Source organism: Quercus lobata, chromosome 11 (genome assembly GCF_001633185.2).
Source record: "Quercus lobata isolate SW786 chromosome 11, ValleyOak3.0 Primary Assembly, whole genome shotgun sequence".
Classification (NCBI taxonomy): domain Eukaryota; kingdom Viridiplantae; phylum Streptophyta; class Magnoliopsida; order Fagales; family Fagaceae; genus Quercus; species Quercus lobata.
The window spans coordinates 29,408,812-29,432,303 of NC_044914.1; the positions used below are offsets into that span (position 1 = coordinate 29,408,812).

Here is a 23,492-nt window from a genome sequence, read left to right on the forward strand (position 1 = left end):
AGTGTACTATGCCAAAACTGACCCAGCTAGACAGATTCAATAATACATCTATATATATAAAGAATGGTTGTTGTGGAAGTGAATAATTTTGCTATTAAGAGAATAAGACTGTCCCATCAAAAAAACAGAAAAAAAAAGAAAAGAGAATCAGACTGTTGACCGACAGATCAGGGCAGGGCGTCCCATTTGATCATTTTCTTCTCATTATTCAGTTCTAAATTAACTTGCTTTTGTGCTTTTCCTATATTGTATTCAGGCTCTAACGAGAAAGAATTTAAGGTAGCCTTACATGTTTTAGAATTGAGGAAAGAGAGAAATCATTTTTTTTTTTTAAACGGAGGCATCTTACTAGAGGATATGATTCACAACAAGATTCTATTGCACTAGATTACACAATCTAGTATTGGTGTCGTGTTGTAAATATACTAATACGAACATTATCCAAACCAGCAAGTTTATCAACTTCAGTGAATGCAATCAGCTAAAATTCAAGAGTAAAAAAAACACAGTAACTTTCAGCCAAACATTTTCATATTCATATTTACTGCAACAAGCACAATGGTTCCTCTGAGAGTGAAATGAACCAAAAATATTGGTCAGACCTGCCCAATCCCAACCAATTTATTGTGTAATTGAATCCGAGCCTTGTGTTTCCTCCCATTATAGTGCGAAGCCAAGTCATTCTCTCCAGTGCAGTTTGTATTACAGATGTTGCACCTATAATATTCCTCACTAACAGCTTCATTCTTCTGTTCTAGTGCACTGTTTGACATTGAAACTCTTTTTTCATGCTCCTCTTTTGAGGGCTGATCAAATATTTTAGCAGTTGAAGCTGAGACACTCATTGAATGGGCATGCTGTTCACCCTCATTATTTGTAGTTGTACTTTGTTTCCATTCTTTGGTGGATACAGTCTTTTGTGGCTCCTCTATTGGCTGCTCAGTTTTCTGTGTGGTTGAAGCTGGGACAATATTTGGCTGGTTCTTTGCTTTCAGTGCCACAGTAGTCTTGTGTTTCTTTCCTTGAAGGTGTAAATTTAAGGTTTTCTCATTTAGAACAGTTAACTGACATATATCACAAGTCCACTCCTTTCGGACTTCCTTAGGCATGGGAATATCAGGAAGTTCTCTAACTGTTGCAACTGCCACTGCCGTTTCCTCCTTAGTGGCTGATGTCCTGTTCTCAGTCTGATCAAGGATAAGCTCTGTTAGAACCATCTGGAAATGCAGTGATAACATAAATTAGAAGCAAATCAGTTGTTTAGTCATTTCCATCCTATTTGTGGAACAAGCATAAGAATTCCATTGCCAAAAAGAAAACATGACTGAGAACAACCTAAAATACTTGATCAATGTTATAGAGATCTCTTAATTTAAACATAAAGCATGTACAATACAAATGCAAATGCAAATGATGGTGAGAACTCAATAACAACAAATGATAGGAAAAAAAACCATTCCTTTTGAGGAATATTTTTCTTTTGGGGGGGATAGATATGATTGGCTTTGAAAACTACAGAATTGAATTAAAAAAAAAAAAAGAAGAGTCCAATAGTGCACAAAGCTCCCACTTTTGTAGGCTCTAGGAGAGATTACTAGTGAGCTGCCCCCATTCTTTCTTTTCTTTTCTTTTTTCAAGTGATCATGAGACTCAAACTTGTGACATTTCACCTTGGGCTGAAGGCACTTTCCATCACACGAAGGTCATACCCCCTTGATGATTGCTCTTTTGAGTCATTATTTATAACATGATTATGATGCTGACCCTCCTAATAGTCTAGACTGACCTATACCAGGTAAAAATGTGACGCCCCTGAGAATGTCCTGCCATTTTAAGTCAGCTATGTTCATTACCACCTTCTGGTTTCCCACACCTTGATTATTAACCACTCACATTATCAACCCACAGTTTTAAGCATTCAAAGAACCGATTCTCCATGCAAAATACTCATTTTGAAACCCTTCTCAAAAGATTGGGTTTTTCATAGAGAGTTTTCATAAAGTTGAACAATATACTTCCTAGTGAATATAATACAAAATTATACCTTGACAGTTGGCACTTCCTTTTTCTCTATTACTTCCATAGATTTATTATCTTTCTGCACAATGTTAGCCTCTTTGCTATTTGACTGCATCAAGAGAAAAGGATTGTAGATTAGCTCATCTAAAAATTAATTAAAAAAAAAAATTGTTATTTCCATTAGGAACATACTTCACAGCTCTTTTTTTCTTCAATAATTAAAGAATAATTGAAATTAGGATTTGTCATATGACTGCCAAAATAGTGAACACTCTATTGATAAGATTCTTTCAAAAGTCTGTGGAATATATCCTTTTATTCATCTAACTAGAACCAATAACAGATGGGCATAAGAAAATATTAAAAGACTCATAGTGAATGTTCTAGTTGCATGATTAACATTTAAAGCTTTACCCACTCCACTTCTTTCTTGGCCATAACTGGAATAGCATCGAACTCTTCCATGCCATGATTAGGCTTTTTGCTTTTTTTCTGAAAAAAAGAAGGCAAAATTAGAGACAAAGGTGTGTATCATTAGTCCTTTTTGTCACCCACAATGAGATCCGAATAAATATAACAAAAGAAAAGCACATATCTAGTAAAAAAAAATTGTTTATCAAGTTTGGGTATCAGTCTTGTTCCATCTTGTAAAAAGTTGTAGTTTTCGAATTCTATGCGAGTATGGATTGTGAAGTGTAATGTAAGCATGTGTTGTGTTCCACAGCAGGCATGTACTAAGTCCATCTGGATTATACAAGTCACTATGGGAAGCTTTAATTGTGATCAATCCTTTTGGGATATCATGCAAATATGACTAGTTGGGTTGTGGAAATTCCAATTATAAAAACCCATTTATTTGAATGTCAATTCCAACATATCCAGTTATCTAACTAAGAAAACATTTTTCCAATTGTATATAAAAGTTTGATATAACATTTTATCTTAACTGAAAGCTAAAAAACATGAAGTGTAATACCTTGGTAGCAATAAGTTCCTCCAGAGCTTCAGGTCCATTCTTGTTTATATATCTCTCTGCCTGAGCTAGAAAGTTCTCTCTCTTGAATAAGAATTCCTTCCATTTATTGAATTCATCAATGACAACTAGTGGGTTCATGGAGAGGCATGGATGAATAAAGTGATTATAGACATAAATGGCACCTTCGAATTGAGGTACAACCAGCCAGCAGACAATCATTAGCTTAATGCGTGGCCAGAACAGTAACCTGACAATTAAACATGGGAAACAAGACATATAATAGACATGTCACATGAATATATGTACACACATCAAGAAAAGACAAGCAATAATCTATTCAAGTTAAACATTAAACAATAATCTAGTCAAGTTAAACATTGGCACATAACATGGTTAATGAAATCCCTCAGATTTATTGTTGAAGCGGCCTAAACACAAGGTGACAGAATTCTGTAATTCAAGAAGTCCAACCTATAGCTTTTATATTTGTGAGCTTCAAGCAGTTCCCAAGAACATAAAACGAATATTGAATTTGCACAAACTTTTAGTTTACTCAATTTATTGTTGACATGGAAACAAGTATCATGCAAACAAAGTTTATAAGAGACCACAACCTTAAAATAGTTAGAGATGGGAACGTAGACATTGATATATGGAAAATTTCATCAAACAATGCCATGTAAGCACAACTTGACATATAATAGACATGTCACATGAATATATGTACACACATCAAGAAAAGACAAGCAATAATCTATTCAAGTTAAACATTAAACAATAATCTAGTCAAGTTAAACATTGGCACATAACATGGTTAATGAAATCCCTCAGATTTATTGTTGAAGCGGCCTAAACACAAGGTGACAGAATTCTGTAATTCAAGAAGTCCAACCTATAGCTTTTATATTTGTGAGCTTCAAGCAGTTCCCAAGAACATAAAACGAATATTGAATTTGCACAAACTTTTAGTTTACTCAATTTATTGTTGACATGGAAACAAGTATCATGCAAACAAAGGGTGTAAGAGACCACAACCTTAAAATAGTTAGAGATGGGAACGTAGACATTGATATATGGAAAATTTCATCAAACAATGCCATGTAAGCACAACTTGACACGTCATTACAAAAAAGGACAACCTAATGAAAATATAACAACATTCCTCCTCACTCCTTAGACACAATCCATCTTAGGATGAACAAGGACTAGGGGGCACTTGGCCAAAAGATGACAAGTCTGTACCGAGGCAATATATAAGTGCTCAGGTGTAAAGGATAAGCTCAAACTAGAGGACTGAGTGCCATATCCGAGAACTGTTATACACATTGCGGGATCAACAGTTACATGCCCAAAATCACCCTGAGTTATATTCCCATTATGATCATGATATGGCAGCTAAAATCAAGGAAACTCCTCTGACTTAAGCATCAGTGTAATTAGGCCATGGCCATATTGGTACCTGTCTAAGCTTTCTTTGTTCTTGTAGGTATCCTACTAGCTAGTCTACCATCTAATTGTTGATTACCATCAGCCATATATCTGTTTCTTTCTGAAGTCTCCACTAAACATATAAAGTTCTTTTTTCTTTTTTTTTGGGGGGGTTTGGGGAGGCGGGGCTGACCACATAATATGATAACATCTTCATGATATGCACAATTTTGAGGAAAACGAAGTTGCATTCTTTAACAAGTAATCTGAGGAGTACTGGACTCACATGTTGTGTGTATGTGTGCATTTAGAAGCGTATGACTTGCCAAAAAAAAAAAAAAAAAAAGAAGCGTATGACTTGCCAAAATTTTAATGCAAGAAAAAAAAAAAAGTTTGGCATCTATATAAATCCACTTACATGAATGTGCGAAATTAAATATGTAGAATTTCAGGTTTAGAAAACATTCAATTTAATATGCATATGATTTAAAAAATGCAAAGTATAAATCAAAAGACTTTTTTTGGTCCAATTGTCACTCACCAATCTATTAACTTGCAAGAATTCTTTGAATAAATGAATTTGACCAGAAAAAGATATTCATGAAAGTATGTGTGTTCATCCTGTCAAATCTCGCTGCATATCCTTGTGAGTGATTATTAGTAAGCTGATTTAAGTACCCAATTGATCTTACACATCAAATAATCTTTAGTAATGATATCCCTGTTCATGTCGTTAGTTCTTCAAACAGAGTGCAAAATCGAACAAATTTACATCACATTCCAAAAATAAAGGTTTTCTATGAGATTTATTTCACACAAATGTTGATTGCAATTTGCAAATCATTTTCTCTTTTGTTTTCTTGGCACTCATGCAGAGCTAGACACTGGAATGCAGGGCAAAGTTACCTTACAAGATACTTCAAGAAAGCATTCTCAAAGAGTGAAATCAAAGAGAAGACAATCCAATATGTGACCAACTTCTTAGTCTCTGAATTTGAATTGTTCTCAATTGCTCGGATGGAAGCACATCTGTTAAGAAAATGTATGGTAACCCAGATCATGTTCACGCACCAAAAGTAACACTTGCGTGTGTGTTTGTGTGTGAGAGAGAGAGAGAGACTTACAAAGGATACCCCAAAGCAAAGAAAGGCCTGCAAGTAAAACACAAACAAAAAGCAGAGAGAACACTATTAAAAAAATTTAACTTCATCAAATATTGTTAAAGAAATGAAATGTAATATTTCTATCATTCTTTTAAGCAGAAGAAATATTCTCTCCCCTTCTGCACAAAAATCAAGTGGTGACAAAATGTATACCATGAAAGGACATCAAGGAATTTCAGTGCAAAAATGAGAATACCCAGTAGACTTATCTTGAAATAGAACTAATCTGTTTGGATTTCTCAGCTTGAATCTCAAATATATATATATATATATACATGAGTAAAGATGGGGAAAGGCATAAATGTGAAAGAAAGGAAAAGCAAATAGATTGGGCCGGAAAGTGGAAGGAGGAAACTTCAACAAAGGTAAAAAGCCATTTCAGAGGAAAGTCCAACAGTCGCTTTCAGAGTCTTAAGGATTTCCTCTTGTCATCTTATGTTCCAATTGAATACGAATGGAATACGAGTGGTTAAGTATTTAAATCGGATGGACTCATGGACCCGAGTTTCAGGACATTTTACGTTGTTTTGTTTTGTTTTTTTAAAAAAAAAAAAAAAGAAGATATTAAGACACCAACCAGTTTTTGATGTAGGCAGATATTGAACATCTAGAACTCTTATTTAATTATCAGAGATTTTACTAATTGAATTAACTGAAACTCACGATATTTTAACAGAAACCCATGATATTTTACGTTGGTTAAACAACAACAGTTTTCAATGTTCAAACAACATTACACATATTTTTACACATTTTTTCACCCACACATATTTCTAAAAAATATAAACAACATGACTAGAACATTACCAAACAAACTCTATATGAAGGGCTAAACTTAGTACTTACAAACTTTTTTACACAGTTTTAAATCCACTTCAAAAAGTACCTGACTTGAAATCATGATATTCATCTTAAAAATCACGATTTCAATTACTTTTGAGAGTTTGTAATTTGTATAAAATTGAGTAAAACTGTTTGTGTATAATAAACATTACTCTTGTAAGAATGTGGACACTAAATTCCAATGGAAAAAATACTCATAATTTCAAACTTGGGTTTTTTTTTTTTTTTTTTGAGAGGGATTTCAAACTTGGTATTGGTTGTTCACATCTTTTAAGTATGTCCACACTCATAGACTACCGACCATATAGATTACCAAGTTCAATGCCCCTTCCAATTGCATGTTAGAATTCTCTTCGTAAGTCCTGATTCCTAAGTGAAGTAGGTATAAACTACATTGCAGCAATTTTTCGGTGCATTTGGTATAATCTCTGGAACCCAAAGCAGTTTTATAAAAGCGATCCAGGACAGAGACGGTGGGTTTGTTAATGGCTCTCTAAATAGTTGTGGAAATGGTGCGAACTGCAAAACAAAGTTTAACCATAAAATGTTCTTGCGGTTGGATAAATGAAGAGTTCTCGTTTCAAGGCCATGATTTAAAGTTGAATAAATTTTAAGGTCTAGATTTTGTCATCTCATTTAAAATTGAATTATGGTAAAAAATTTAATTGTAGTTAAAGTAAACTAGAATTAATGATTGGCAAAATCTAAGCCTCAAATTTATTCAACTTTAAATCATGGTGTTGAAATGGACGCTCTCTATTCAAGTGATATAGAGAGGATCCAAATCTGTTTTTGAGATTATTTCTAAACTCATTATTTGAAAAGTGATTAAGCTCTCTAATCTTTGTAACATGTGACCAGAAGAGTAGGCAAACAAAACACGATAACACTATCACCCTTCTTGTAAGTTGATTTTGGTTGTGTTATCCCAAAATGTTTCGTTTTATTGCTGATATAGTGATATGGGATCATATACATCTCGCTTGGGGTTTCCTTCACTTCCACCTTTTGTAGTCTTGTTTATTTGTTTCACTTTGGTTGGGTGAAAAAGGCAAGAATGGAAAATGAAGGATAAAAAATGGAAATTTGTTTATCCTACTCTTGTATAATATGGGTATAAGTATAACAATAAATTTATTAAAATCACATTTTCTATCATTTTACTTTTCTATCCTCGTTATGAAATACACATTAGAGAAACTTGAAACATTTGTTATCCTTCCATTTTTTTTTTTTTTTGTCATTTCTTTATTTTCTATCATTTCATTTTTCTATCCTCCCAACCAAACGGAAACAAAACTCCTTGCTTATATTATATAAAGGATCTCTCATTTTCTTTTGTAACTAATGTTTTGAATATAACATTATATAGAATGTCATTTAAAACTTTATAAATTATGTAGCATTACATATATATTTTTGGATTGGAAGAAATAAGGGTTGGTCCCTAAAATTGACCTACTAATCATGTTTAGTCCCTAAAGTTTCAAACTAGCATGATCGATCCCCAAAGTTAAAAAAGTGCAACTTCTGTCAATTTTCTTATCTAAGTGGTCTCCTCACCCAATTCAAGCAAATTAGCCCACCCAATTCAAACAAATTAAGCAATTGCAAACCCAACACACTCAAATTCAAACATAGCAAACCCAAAGTAATCTGTTGGATTTTGATTAAGTAGAGAATTTATGGGTTTGATGCTTGTTTCCTTGCTGGTCTGGCTTGTATGATCCTACTGTAAAGAATCGTTCACTTTATTTTTTTTTTTTCCTTTCTAAATGGTTGATTAAATGTGTGTATATGCAATGTTGTGTGTAGAATTAAGTATCATATAATTAAGGGCAAATTACAATAAACCCACTTGTGATTAGACATATTTTTCACTTTGCCTATCCGTGGTTCAAAACTTAACACTTTGCCCATCTAAGGTTTGTTTTGTTAGAACTCTGTTATCTACTTCTATTGAAAATAAAGGTAAATATGTAGTTTTACTTTCCTTTTATATCTCTTTCCTCTCAAAACAAAATAATACATAAAAAAGCAAGAGAAATAAGATCTAAAAGAAAATTTGTAAATATTGTAAAGTTTTGCTTGAAGAGCACACTATCTCTTGGTATGAACATTCTTGAGCTAGTCAATCCAAATAAAATTTTCATATTCACACAAATCCAAAAACAATTCGCAAGCTACACTTATATACATACGATAACCTTAAATTTAAAAAAATCCTACACTTTCAAAAACTCACACAAACAACCATCACCACCACACCGATCTCAGATCCATGGCCGATCCACTGCTGATCTCAGTTTCCACCTTTCTCTCTCTTCATCTCATCCAAGGAGCCCATGGCCAAAGCTTCACTGGGTTTGTTGTCTTCTCTCTCTCTTCATCTCACACACACATAACTAAATAGAAGCCACCGTTGATCTCAAATCGGACTATGATGACTTTGTTTTTGCTTCATGGGTCTCTTTTTTGTGTTTTTTTGGGTTATGGGTTGATCTAATTTTTGTGTGGTAGTGGTGGTTGATTTGATTTTGGCAATGGTTGTGTGTTGTGGTTTGCGATTGGTTATGGGTTTTGAAGGTGGTTGTGGGTGGACGGGGGAGAGAGGGACAATAGAGAGAGACAAAATTGGGCATTTTGATAAAGATGTCAAACAATAAAGAAAAAGCTTTGGGTCTTTGGTTAATAGTTTTTGTGAATTAGAGCCAACTTATGCTAACTATATTAGAAAGGAAATGGGAAAGAAGGCTTGGCTTGTAGGAGTAGCATCATGTAACACAAATGTTACTGATAAGACTGACAAATGGCTCAATTTGGTTCTTTATATTAGTTTTAGAAGCAAACCCAGTTTTGCTCTGGGACAGTTTGTTGAGATGCCTCATGCTATTGAGGCTTCCAACCATTCATTCATTTGGGTTGTTTGAAAGACCTTCAAAGACAGAACTCCATGTTGGAGGGAGTTTGTTATGGTGTGCCTATGATTACATTGCCTTTCTCTACTAAACAGTTCTTAAAGTTTTTATGTATTTGAAATTCTTTAGCAACTTTTTACCATTTTTACAAAAATGACATTTTTTTTTTTTATCTTGTTTACTTTTTTTTTTGTATGATTTTTTTTTTTTTTTTTTTTTTTGGTTTTAAGAGGAGAGAGATATAAAAGGAGAGCAAAAATACTTATTTACCCTCGTTTTTAATAGAGGTGGGTAATGGAGTTCTAACACAGCAAATCTCAAGTAGGTAAAGCGTTAAATTTTGAATCACAGATAGGCAACGTGAAAATGGGTCTAACTATAGTTGGGTTTATTGTAATTTTCCCTATAATTAATTAGATCAGCTTAATACATATGAATGATATCACACTAATGTCCAAGCCTGTGAAGACAACACAAATGTGGAAATGGTGTGGTATATGAATAGCAATAATTCAAGGATGGATTGCAAAATTAACCTGAAATTGGATAAAGCCAAAGCCAAGCTTGGTTGTTATGTGTAGAATTGTTTAGTTGTTAGTTGATAAGGTTTTTGTTGATAAGTTTTCCTAACCTTTAGGAAGAGATAGTATAGGAGAGAAAGATTAAAACTATTGTTAAAAAGAAAAGAGGAAGTAATCGGTTGTTTTAACAAATGCCTTAAATGCACCTGTTAATCGAACCCTTCAACCTAATTCATGACATACAAAATTGTTTCTCACCCAAGAATACATATGACAAATATGAAATCTTGCCAGGCAAGCCAAAAACATATGAGATGACATCAAAATTATAAGCTTTTTAGGCAAATATTAACACCAGAACTTTAATTGGCTAATACACACCATCTACGAAATACCATTTAAATTCATGTTCCACCATGCAAATAGTTCTATACCAAACCTAGATATTACTATGATAAGAAATCTTTAACTTATTTTGACCATAGAGTTAGCGAAGCTAGATTTGGGGTTAATTAAAAGCATAATAAAACATAAACTTTCTCCCTCAAGCATATTACTACTTGAGACAAAACAAAAATGAACCCTATCATTGTATCGGCATTCCTTGATGGAAGGGCAACTCTATATGTCACTCAAATGCCCATTGGTTCTCCTTCCGAACCTCTGGTTCTTCTTTTGGATTGTAATCATTCTTGATGTGGAATGTCTCACGAGTCTGTTGTGGAGTCTTTCCCTACATCATGTCTACCACATTCTTGCAAGTCAATTCCAATATCCCCTTAATGTTCAGATAGTTGGCCACCTAAAAATTGGAACAATAGCAACACCAATCCACCAAGTAAGACAATGAAAACAAAATTAGAGAAGATTATGATATTGTCTTATAAACGAGTGAACAAAAATGAAATTGGTCAATACAAGATCCTACAAAGGGCATGCACACCACAAATACCAAAAGATACTAAAGCAAAAACTGCATCATAACATATAAAATACAAGAAACTCTAAATTATAATCCTATAGTAGCCCTTTCTATAAAACCCGGCATCATACATTGTTTGCTTAGTTTCTTACAACATGGATGCACAACCACATATCAAGTAACAATGACAGTAAAGCGTAATCACTTCAAGGTTCTAAATACAATTTGTCAACAATCAAGAGCTAAGAGAACATCTTTTCTCATCATAAAACTAAATTCCTTTGATACCCAAGAGGTAATCATGCATATTAAAAGTTTTAAACCAAAAGCAAATAGCACTGATATCACTATCAAACTGCTACCCATTGTAGCAAACAATCTTTTGTAATTGAAATGACATCTAGGAACAACAATTTATAGAACTTCTACCTCTCCATCAATATTTATTTTGTTCACTAATTATAACAAAATAACCATGAGCTCAACAACACCTAAACCAACAAACCCAACTATATCTCCGCAACCAAGAAAACAATTCATGAAACCACCATAAGACAACAAAATCATTAACAATATGACCGACAACATAGTTCCATAACATATGTATGCAGAACACAACTTAATAACATAGAAAAATATTGGAAGAGGCAGAGGCAGACCTCAAGATAATCAACATATCTTCAAACAGAACATTCACCTTTTTAACTTATTTACCCAGCATTAAAACAGATAAAAGAACCCATCTTTTTCCTTCTCACCTCTTATTTTCTCAGCATCAAAACAACACATAATTAGTGATTTTTAAAATTAAAAAAAGAACTATTACTATAGTTTTTTTTTTTTTAAAAAAAAAAAAAAAAAATCCATTCAATGCATAACCCCACAAAAAAGACACATACTAATCAAAGAAAAACAGTTAAAAAAAAAAAAAATGAAGTGCAAAATATCAATCAGCCCATTGAAAACCAAAAACAGAAAACCTTTTCATTTGAAAAGTAAAACATAACAAGACTCAAATTTCCTGTCTTTTTCCATTTCACCCTCCTGTTTTCTCAGCATCCAAACAGAGATCTGGAACAAAAATCTTCTTTTTTTAAAACAACAACAAGAACAAAGATTGCATAACAAGCCCAAGGGCTAAAGTAGAATGAAGGGCAAAAGAAAACATTCTGCTCATTAAACCCCCCCCCCCCCCCAAAAAAAAAAAACATAAATTAAAAAGCTTGTAATGGGTAAAGTTCCAATCTTTTTTTTTTTCTCTCTCTTTTTGATAGGTAAAAGAGCTAGTACTGGATAAAATTCCAATACTTATTGTTGGATCATTTTAATATTAAATAATTAAAATGAATAAATGTTACCACATAAATGTAAAGATGTGGGAGTGCATATGGAAGATGAGGAGTTAGTGAAAATGTTTAATCCCACATTGAAAAGGAGAGAGACTATTTATTCTTTTTAATTGTGGTAATTAAAGGGCTAACATGAATTGTTTCAGATATTGGGCTAGATACGTGCGCAAGGAGGAGGTGAAGGGTGGAGGTATCAAAAATGGAAATGAATCAGCCTCTTAGATCCTCAATAACCCACTTAATGGACTATCTGTTTGGGCCCTTTCGTTCTTCATAAACTCCTTATCTCACCATTACTTGTATAACTCCAGCCCATCAAATTAATATCTAACAATTAATATTGTAACATCCCACTACATCAAAAATGGACCTAATTAATCAGATTAATATAGATAGTAATTTCGTGAGGCTCATTGAGCTTATAAATAGACTCATTCAGACCCAATCCAAGTTACTAAAAAAAATATAGAGAGGTTCTTGGCAAGGAAGGGTGTTCTTTCTGGTGGAGCTTTAGGCTTGAACACTTTGTGCAAAGGTTGTTCTAACCATACGACACTTGTTGGGCTGTTGTATCTTGGGGGAGATAAGTCAGAGAAAGTCTGCAGCAGTTACAAAGTTTAGCCAACTAAAGGCTTGAATCTCCTTAAAAAGAGCGAGTGCCGCATCTCAGTCCAAATAGTGCTGTGTAATTTCTCTCTTTAAATAAATAATATTCAAAAGTATTATTCAGTTTCTCTTTATGTTATTTACAGCCCATCAGATTAATATCAAACAATTAATATTGTAACACCCACTACATCAGAATAATGGACCTAATTAATCAGATTAATTTGGGTAGTAATTTAGTAAGGCCCATTGAGCCTATAAATAGACTCATTCAGACCCAATCCAAGTTACTAAAAAAAAAATAGAGAGGTTCTTGGCAAGGAATGATGTTCTTTCTGGTGGAGCTTTGGGTTTGAACACTTTGTGCAAAGGTTGTTCTAGCCATACAACACTTGTTGGGCTGTTGTATCTTAGGGAAGACAAGTCAAAGAAGGTCTGCACCAGTTACAAAGTTTAGCCAACCAAAGGCTTGAATCTCCTTAAAGAGAGCGAGTGTCATACCTCAGTCCAAATAGTGTTGTGTAATTTCTCTCTTTAAATAAATAATATTCAGAAGTATTATTCAGTTTCTCTTTGTGTTATTTTCATTATTATTGTATTTGCACCAACACTTTTTCTTTCTGATAACTAAAAAAGCTAGCAATGAGTAAAGTTCCAATCTTTTTTCCTTGCCACCCTTTTGTTTTCTTAAGATCCAAACAGGAACTCAGGAAAAGAAACCATTTTTTTCATTAAACTATAAACAAACCAAAAAAATCACAACATAAACAATCAATGAAAGAAGTAAAATAAAGCAGAAGGAATCGCAAAAGGGTACTTTGAAAAGGAAAGAAAGTTGTAGCATGGACCAGAATGAGATCAAAGATAGTGTTCTGATTAACCTTGATGAACTTAGTGTCCCATTCAGTGAGTGGGTCTATAAAGAATCATGTTGCTGCATCATTTCAGAGAGCATCAGTTCAGAGAAAATCTAAGAAAGCTAAGGGCTGCATCAGTGCTACATTTTTTGTAGAGTAGTCTAGAAATGACTTGTAGTTAATTAATAGAGTTGTTAAACTATATGTAGCTTAGTATATAGCTTTAAGTGTTTAGTTAGTTACACTTTAGTCCACATGTTCCTGTTCTATTGGACACTAAGGAATTCTGTTAGAGTTGAGTATTTGGCGCCTAATCTATTATGATTAGTTAGCTAATTCATATTGTATATAAGCAGCAATACTTGTAATCTATTCAATGCAATACACAAATTTTCATTTGGTGTTTTCTCCCTAGAATATTCTTTCTAAGAAAACCATAGAAACTCTGTTTCTTTTCATGGTATCAAAGCTCCATTAATGGCGACTTTTGTTAGTTCTCCATCTTTTACAACAATAGGATGAACCTCGAGTTCTTCAATTACTCATGGTGTTAATCCTTCTTTGCTGCTCTTGTTAAATATGGCAAGTATGGTTACTGTGAAGCTTGATTACAACAATTATATGGTGTGAAGACACCGAATTGAAGTGATTTTGGTAGCATATTCAATGATCAATTTCATTGATGATGATGATCATGCACCAGATCCTTTCCTTAAGGATAGCTCAGGAAACTTTACAACTGAAGCTAATTTAGAGTTCTTTCAATGGAAGAGTCGTGAACAGGCCTTGTTCACTTTCCTCAATTCAACACTCTCTCCATCAATCTTGGCTCTCACTGTAGGCCAGAAGTCTGGAAGAGGAGTTTGGAAAGTGATTGAGAAAAGGTTTGCATCAGTGTCATGATCTCACATTCTCAATTTGAGAAATGAGCTAATGAGCATCAAGAAGGGCTCAAAATCTATGAATTCTTTCTTCCAAAGAATTAAAGAAATCAGAGATAAGCTTGGAGCCGTAGCAATCTATGTTAATGAAGAAGAGCTAATTCATCTAGCTCTTAAAGCCTTACCATCAGAGTATGATGCATTTTGCTCTATAATCAAAACTAGGAATGATGTTCTCACACTTGAAGAATTGAACACACTCTTAAATGCTGAAGAAAGATCAATCAAGAAAAGGTCAGATTTCAGGGATTCTACATCCTTGGTTATGGCAGTCAATCACTTTAATCAAGGTTTTATAGGAGGTAGAGGCAAGAATGGTAATAATAAAGGTCATGGAAATGGCAGAGGTGGCAATCAATATCAGTTTTCTGGTGGTTACAACAATCAATTTTCAGGTCGTGGTCAATTTCACAATAGCAATAATCAACTCAGTGATCATTAATTCACTTCTTTTCCACAGACCAAGTCCAATTCTTCTCAGGGACAGAAAGTTGCTTGTAAAATATGTGGTAAAAATGGTCGTTCTGCTTTGGACTGCTACCATCACATGAATTTTACTTACCAAGGTAGGCATGCTCTAGCTAAACCTGCCTTCATGGCTGCAAGATTAATGGCTGCAACTACAAGTGCAAATCAGAATCCAAATTGGTTGATAGACATTGGTGCTTTTAATCATATCATACCAGACTTGTCTCAACTTTCCCTTGGACAACAACCTACAACTGGTGAGTCTATAACAGCTGGCAATGGGCAAGAATTACTAGTAACACACATTGGAAATGGTAAGCTAATCACTCCTTCTCACAACTTATGTCTAAATAATATACATAGGGTTCCTCAAATTGCTTCAAACTTGTTTATCTATACACAAATTGTCTTCAAAATAATGCATTTTTATTTATTTATTTTATTTTGATGCAAATCAATTCTCAATTCAAGATTTGCCTACAGGGAAGGTCCTTTATTGAGGGTTGAGTAAGGATGGAGTCTATCCTATACCTCCTTTTGCTTTTTTGCCTTCCTCATCTTCTTCTCATGTCAGTCCTAGTGGCTTTGCTGCAGTGTCTACTCAGACTTTGGCACAATAGGCTTGGACACCCTTGTACAAATGTTTTAAATTCTGCTATGTCAAACAATCCTTCTGTCAAGCTTTCTACTGTTAGTGATATCTGTTCTAAGTATACTTCTTGTATAAGTGCTAAAATGCACAAACTTCCTTTACAAAAGCATATATCTAGTACTGAATATCATTTTCAATTAGTACATTCTGATGTATGGGGCCTTGCTCCTGTGACTCTTGTTCTTGAACAAAGATTTTATGTGATTTTTGTTGATGACTTTACTTGTTTTACTTGGTTGTTTTTGTTAAAATATAAGTCTAATGTGTTTAAGTTATTCTTGCATTTCAAGTCCTTTGTTGAAACTCAATTTAATGCTAAAATCAAGACCTTAAGGTTTGATGGAGGTGGTGAGTTTGTTAACAACGATTTCAAGTCCTTTTGTTTAGAGCATGGGATTCAACATTAACTCTCTTGTCCATATTTCCCTCAGCCAAATGGTATTACTAAGAGGAAACATAGGTAGATTGTTGAGAGTGGATTATCTATGCTTCACCACTCTAATCTTTCTCTTTCCTATTGGTCATATGCCTTTAGTATTGCAATTTATCTTATTAATAGAGTTCCCTCTTCTATTTTGAATTTTATCTCACCTTGGGAAAAGTTGTATGATCACAAACCACCTCTTCATGCCTTGAAAACCTTTGGTTGTGCCTATTACCCTTTCTTGAAGCCTTACAATTCTCATAAATTTGATCCTAAGTCTAGACAGTGCATCTTCCTTGGTTATCCTCCACAATCCAAGGGTTATATCTGCTTGGATGCTCTCATAGGCAGAATTTACATTTCACGTCATTATGTGTTTGATGAATCTATATTTCCCATCTATCCAGTTTCTAATTCTGAGTCATCTATTTTATTTTTTGCTACTCCTTCTCCTTCCTTTGATGTCTGGCTTTCTTTCGTGATTCCCAGTTTTACTCTTGTTCTATCTAACTCTAGTCCTAACACTCACTCTAGTTCTACTCTGTCTAACTCTAATCCTTCTTCTATGCCTGTTCTTTCTCATGATACTCTTCTTGTTCAATTTGTTTTATTTGTTTCTAATCCTATTGTAAGTCTTGTTGTTGGTTCCACTTAGTCTATTTCTAGTTTTATCTCAAATCCCACTAGTTCAAATCAAGAACTTGTACCTTTGTCCACAAATACACGTCCTATGCTTACCAGGTCCAAGAATGGTATTTTCAAGCCTAAAGCTTTTGCTGTTCAGGCTGATTATAATTGTACTAAGCCTCCATCTTACTCTATACCAGCTAAGTTTCCTCATTAGGTTGAAGCAATGGATTCTGAGTTTACCAGTTTGCAACAACAACATACTTGGACTTTGGTTCCCTTACCACCAAATAAGAATGTTGTGGGATGTAAGTGGGTGTACAAGGTTAAGAGAAATAGTGATGGGAGTACTACTAGATTTAAAGCTAGGCTTGTTGCCAAGGGTACTTGCAGCAGTATGGTTTAGACTATGTTGAAACTTTTAGTCTAGTGGTCAAGCCTACTACTATAAGGATAATTCTAGCTTTAACAGTTCATCTTGGTTGGTCCTTAAGGCAATTGGATGTTTCCAATGCCTTTCTTCATGGGGTGTTGCAGGAGAAGGTCTACATGAGTCAACCACCTGGGTATAAGGATCATTCTAAGCCTCATCATGTTTGCTTGCTGCATAAGGCTGTTTATGGTCTTAAGCAGGCTCCTAGGGCTTGGTTTGACAGCTTTTCCACTCAGCTTTTTCACATGGGATCCCATGCTTCTTGTGTAGATATAACTTGTTTATTCTCATCCATTCAATCCATGTGGTTTACTTGCTTCTATATGTGGATAACATTATAATTACTGGCAACCATGCTACTTTTGTTGCTAAGATTATCAAGCAGATTAGTGTCTCTTTTGCACTCAAGGAATTGTGTCTTATAAGTTACTTCTTGGGCCTGCAAATTAAGTACATTGATGATGGTATTTTTGTGCATTAGTCTAAGTATGCCAAGGACTTATTGTCTATGTTTCATATGCTAGATAGTAAGCCTTATTCTAATCCTTGTGCTTCTAATCATTCTTATGTTCCTTCTGCCAGTCCTCTCCTCTCTGAACCCACTACATATAGAAGCCTTGTAAGGGCTTTGCAATACTTAACATTTACTAGGCCAAACTTGTCATTTGCAGTTCAGCAGGCATGCCAGTTTATGAGTAAGCCTTCTTAGCATCATCTCATTGCTGCTAAAAGAATTTTGAAGTATTTGAGTGGTACTCTTCACTTGGGCATTCATTTTAGGTCTGGTCCTCTTCATCTTTCAGCATATTGTGATGCTGATTGGGCTGGGGATCCCATTGATAGAAGGTCTATTACTGGAATGGTTGTACTTTTAGGAAATTCACCCATTACCTGGTTTGCTAAGAAGTAATTGAGGCTGAGTACAAGTCCCTTGCTATCACCACTGTAGAGTTATATTGGTTGAGGATGCTTCTCAAAGACTTAGGAATTTATTTGTATCATCCTACAATTTTGTGGTGTGATAATGTTTCAGCCCTTGCTTTAGCTTCTAATCCTATTTTTCATGCCAGAACTACACACATTGAAGTTGACTACCACTTTATTCAAGAGAAAGTTTTGAATAGAGATATGATTATCAAATATATCTTTACTTTGGACCAATTGGTTGATTTGTTTACAAAGAGCATACCTTATCCTCAGTTTCATGCTCTTTCATTCAAACTCATGGGCCTTCCTCCCCTTCATTTGAGGGGGGATGTAAAGAATCATGTTGCTGCATTAGTTCAAAGAGCATCAACTCAAAGAAAATCTAAGAAAGCTAAGGGCTGAATTAGTGCTGCATTTGTTGTAATGTAGTTTAGAAACGACCTGTAGTTTATTAATAGAGTTGTTAAACTGTATGTAGTTTAGTATATAGCTTTAAGGGCATGTTTGGTAGACTGTAATAGGCACTGTAATGTAATAGTTATTCCTATGGTTTAGCTATTCCATAGTTTGGTTATGTTTGGTTATTCCATAGTCATTCCTTATAAATAGCTATTCCTTATAAATAGATATTCTTTAAAATGAGGAATAACTATTCCTCTCTAAAAGGGTTGTAATAGCTATTCTTTAGTAGATGTAATAATTTCTAACATTAATATATTTCCAAATAAATAAACTTTTCATATCCACTTAACAATTATGGAAATAAAAAATCATAAAAAAAAAACTCATCTCTCTAAAATTTAAAATATATTATTTTCTAGGAAATATATTTGTATGAATGAGATATTTTCTAAAATAGATCATAAGTTTTATTCTAATGTTACAACTCACAACCAAACTAATGAATAGGTTTAGTTATTCCATTACAACACCTTTTATTCCTGGTAATAAAGATTACCATTCCTATTGTAATTCACATTCAGTGTACCAAACATACCCTAAGTGTTTAGTTAGTTACACTGTTAGTCCACATGTTCCTATTTTATTGGACACTAAGGAATTCTGTTAAAGTTGAGTATTTGGTGCCTAATCTGTTATGATTAGTTAGCTAATTTAGATTGTATATAAGCAGCAATACTTGTAATCTATTCAATGCAATACACAGATTTTCATTTGGTGTTTTCTCTCTAGAATATTCTCTCTAAGAAAACCATAGAAACTCTGTTTCTTTTTAGGTCAATGGTACTGTTGGAAGTGTAAGAGGTCACAAAGGGCTCAAACTTGCTAGCCTCTTTGTGCTTCTTGCAATACTCAATGATCCGCGAAAGAATGCCACTCAAGACGTTTGGCAATGGTATCTCATTGTTGGCACAGCCATCTTCGATTGTGTGCTTTATGGTCTGTGACTCCATAGCCACTCTCTTGTCCACCTCAAAGGACTCGCTATCTTAGCTTTTCAGGGTCACCTTCTTCATGGTCTCATTCTTGTTCTCCTTGTCACTCACCACCACGCTTGTTGATGACGGCGCCATTGTTGTTTTGCACACACAGAGAGAGAGAGAGAGAGAGAGAGAGAGAGAGAGAGAGAGAGAGAGAGAGAGAGTTGTGATGAGAAGGTGAAAGAGTGAAGGACAAAGTATTTATAAAGAAGAGGCGTGGGGCATAAGAAACTAAGGTGGTGTGGTTTTTGTGTTATGTACTTAAGACTAATCATTTCTTCTCTTGGATTTGGAGTTTTTCCTTTGTAGCATAGGATTTTTAAAAATTGAATTATTTTAAAGTTCTGTTAGCCTCACTTTTATGAAAAATTAAAGAAATTGTTAAAATATTAATTACATTTTTTTTTCTATAAATTCTTTAAAAAAAATAGTTTATTAACATTTCTCTTATTTTATTTGAGAAGGAAGGAGTGTACGTCCAATCTACTGACTTAACTCAACCCAACGTTTTTATTTGGATTTCGTGTATTGGTGAGTTAGGTTGAGTTGAAATTTTATATTAAATCTTGGATTGGGTCAGGTTTAGTTGAAAAACCATCTAATTTGACTCATGCACACTCTAAGGGAAAAGGACAAAGAAAGGAAGATTTAAAAAAAAAATAGCATGCTAAATTTATTCTTTTGTTAAATATGATAGCATGCTTTATATATATATATATATATATAGAGAGAGAGAGAGAGAGAGAGAGAGAGAGAGAGAGAGAGAGAGAGAGAGAGAGAGAGAGAGAGAGAGAGAAATAAACACACACACACAAGGGAGAGGGAAAGGGGTTCTAATACAAAGACACACTACGACTCAACTCAAAAGTCATGGTAACTTTCAAGGGAGGGTGGGGCAATTATATATATATATATATATATATATATATTTAGTTAAATATGATATCATATGTAATGTTAGTACTACTTAATGTGATAATGGAACTATCAAATGTGAGAAAAAAAATGGAACTATTGAATGTGACAAAAATACGGTCACATGTGATGTTGGTACTGCCCAATGTGACGATGAAACTGTTAAATGTGAGTAAAAATTAAAGTACCACCGAATATGAGAAAAGTACAGTAAAATAAGATGTTAGTAGTACCCAATGTGACAATGGAACCATCAAATGTGAGAAAAAAATAAAGGTATCATCGAATGTTGTGATGGTGGTGGTAGTCTTTTTTCTCTCTTCTAGATCTGGTTTTTTGGGGTGGTTTAATGGTTTATGCTCATTTAGTGGTGGTTTTGGGGTGGTTATACCCATGTCGGACACAAGTTTAATGTAATAATAATTTTATGAAACAAAATTGCATAGACACTTTAGTTGGGGTGGTTATACCCGTGTCAAACACAGTCATTTGGGACACTTCCACACACGTGGATCTAATGAAAAATCCTAAAAAACATAAAACCTAGTGTAGTCACCTTGATTGATGACTATTTCATACTGGATTTATGATTATTTCATACTGGATTTGTAGTTTCAATTGAAGTTGATGGTGTTATAAAAAAATGCCAACTCCTAAGCTCGTCCATATGGCTCATCCCAAGGAAATGATGGGTGACATATGGCTTGTTCGTCCAAGGTAAGCTTGACTGTCCACAACGTTAGTTGGACGAGCTTCACTCGTCCTGCACATGTTGTGGTTGTTCCTATTTTCTTGTCAAGCTACAAACCATTCCCCCAATCAACGGTTATGGAAGTCAGACCCCAAAAATGAAACTTCCTTGGTGGTTAGGGAAGTTAACTCTGAATCCTTCGAACTCTACAATGGTAGGAGAGGTAACTACCTCTGACAAGCACTATATAAGAGTTCTTCTACGGGAAGGTAAGGCATTCAGACATTAATTTCCATACAACTTGGAATTCTAAGAATACTAACTTTACCATCGAAGGATTCTTGACCGGTCTTCCTCGGTCTCCTTTGACGTTGTGTTCATCTTTTCAAGATATTCCAAGTAACACAGATCAACGCTCGAAACATTCAGCCTTACTGATTTCCTTGTGTTCATTAGTTGGCGCTATCTGTGGGGAAAGTTTTTGTTAGATTTTATCTGAGTTCTACAATTTCTTTCTCTGACAAAAAAGGCTACAATGGTTCGGACTAGATCGAGAGCTACCAGCCCAGGCCATCAAGAAGGTAGGGATGCTTCTAGCCATCCCCATTGCGATCGTCAATCTACGCCTGCCATGCAACCATCCTCTATTCATGTGCAATCCATGGTAGCCACTATGGCAGAGTTAACTCACCAGAACCAAGAATTGACAAGGGAGATTCATCTTAGGAGGCAACGACATGAGACATGTGGGGAAGAACAAGACCAGAGCTAGGGAGATGGAAGAAGTGTTGTGCCTGAAAGTCAATCAAGGGGTACCACATCAAGAAGAGTGCCACATTTGGAGAGAAAGATCGACCAGATGAAGAAGGTTATGGATGAGATGAGGGAGAACATGAGAAGAACAAATCCTGTAGAGAATCTAGTTCACCGTACAGATTCCCCTTTCATGGCTTTCATCAATGGTCATCCCTTGCCTCCAAAATTCAAGATGCCTTCCTTGGATTCATATGATGGAGCGCGTGACCCATTTGATCACATTGCTACTTTTAAGACTACAATGCACCTTTAGGGGGTCCTTGATGAAATTATATGTAGAGCCTTCCCTACCACCCTTAAAGGTTCGGCACGAGTGTGGTTCAGTAAAATACTCCTAAATTCGGTAAGTTCTTTTGAAGAGTTGAGCAAGTTATTCATTAATAACTTCATTGGGGGACAAAGACACAAGCGTTCTTCGTCCAACCTGTTGACCATAGAACAGTGGGAGAATGAAAGCCTACGGTCCTTTATCACTCGCTTTAACAGGGAAGCCTTGACGGTGGATGAGGTGGATGATAAGCTATTACTGGCGGCCTTTCACAATGGGGTTAATTCTGATTTATTCATCCACAAGCTTTATGGGAAGGAGCTCCAATCCATGACTAAACTCGTCCATTCAGCCCAGAACTTTATGAATGTAGAAGACGCAATCATAGCCAAGAAGAGGAAGAGAGCTGAAAGAATGGAAGCAAACCCCATGCGCCACTTCGAGTAAGTCCCTTGTCCAAAAAAAGGACGGACGGAAGATAAAAAGGACCGAGATGGTAAGAGGGTTGGTCCTTTAGCACAGAGTCAACAATACACGCAACTAAACGTGCTGCTCTAGTAGGTCCTTATGCAAATCAAGGACGATCCTTCCTTGAAATGGCCGGAGAAAATGAAGGGAGATCCCAATAAGCACAATAGAAACAATATTGCCGCTTCCATAGAGACCATGGGCATGACATGGACGAATGTTATGACCTAAAACAGTAAATTGAAAATCTTATAAAATAAGGAAAGTTGAGAAATTTCCTTGGACGATAGCATAAGGATGAGAAGTTGAAAGGGAAGGTAGAAGAGTCGTCGTGCCCCTCGCTTGGAGAGATGAGAGTTATTATAGGAGGAAGCTCAGCCGATCAGTCGTCCAAGTCCAGGAAGACGTATCTAAAAGTAGTGTAGAATGTTCAACTCTTTGGACAATCTCCAAGGATGATAACCACAGATGAGAAAGTAATCACATTCACAGATGCGGACACTGAAAAAGTTCACCACCCCCATGATGATGCCATTGTTATTATTTTGCTAATTGCCGATTATACAACTAGAAGGGTGCTGGTGGATAACGGAAGTTTAGCAAATATTTTATATTACCCTGCCTTTTAGCAAATGAGGCTCGGACGAGACCAACTTAATCCAATAAACTCACCCTTGGTAGGATTTGGTGGAATGAAGGTGCAGCTTATAGGCACTATCACACTACCTATCATGGTGGGGGCATACCCACAACAGGTAGCCAGGGACGTGAATTTCTTGGTAGTGGATTGTTCATCCTCCAACAATGCCATAATTGGAAGA

At 35.0% G+C, this 23,492-nt stretch overlaps 1 protein-coding gene and 1 pseudogene across 2 annotated transcripts; both read right to left on the bottom strand.

Moving 5' to 3' along the window:
- Positions 1 to 463: 463 nt before the first annotated feature.
- LOC115969007 (zinc finger protein 385D-like) lies at positions 464 to 6,014 on the bottom strand. Of its 2 annotated transcripts, none has more exons than XM_031088568.1 (7): positions 5,740 to 6,014; positions 5,548 to 5,574; positions 5,330 to 5,452; positions 2,996 to 3,242; positions 2,434 to 2,511; positions 2,045 to 2,128; positions 464 to 1,187 (listed from the first exon to the last, which is right to left on the bottom strand). In XM_031088568.1, exons 4-7 carry the CDS (start codon positions 3,212 to 3,214, stop codon positions 597 to 599), a joined length of 972 nt encoding a protein of 323 aa, XP_030944428.1. In that variant the 5' UTR covers positions 3,215 to 3,242; positions 5,330 to 5,452; positions 5,548 to 5,574; positions 5,740 to 6,014; the 3' UTR covers positions 464 to 596. The 2 variants fall into 2 exon arrangements, with proteins under 2 accessions (XP_030944428.1, XP_030944427.1); XM_031088567.1 differs by having other exon boundaries at positions 464 to 1,217.
- A 4,482-nt stretch (positions 6,015 to 10,496) lies between these two features.
- LOC115966688 lies at positions 10,497 to 23,482 on the bottom strand (annotated as a pseudogene).
- Between the last annotated feature and the right edge of the window lie 10 nt (positions 23,483 to 23,492).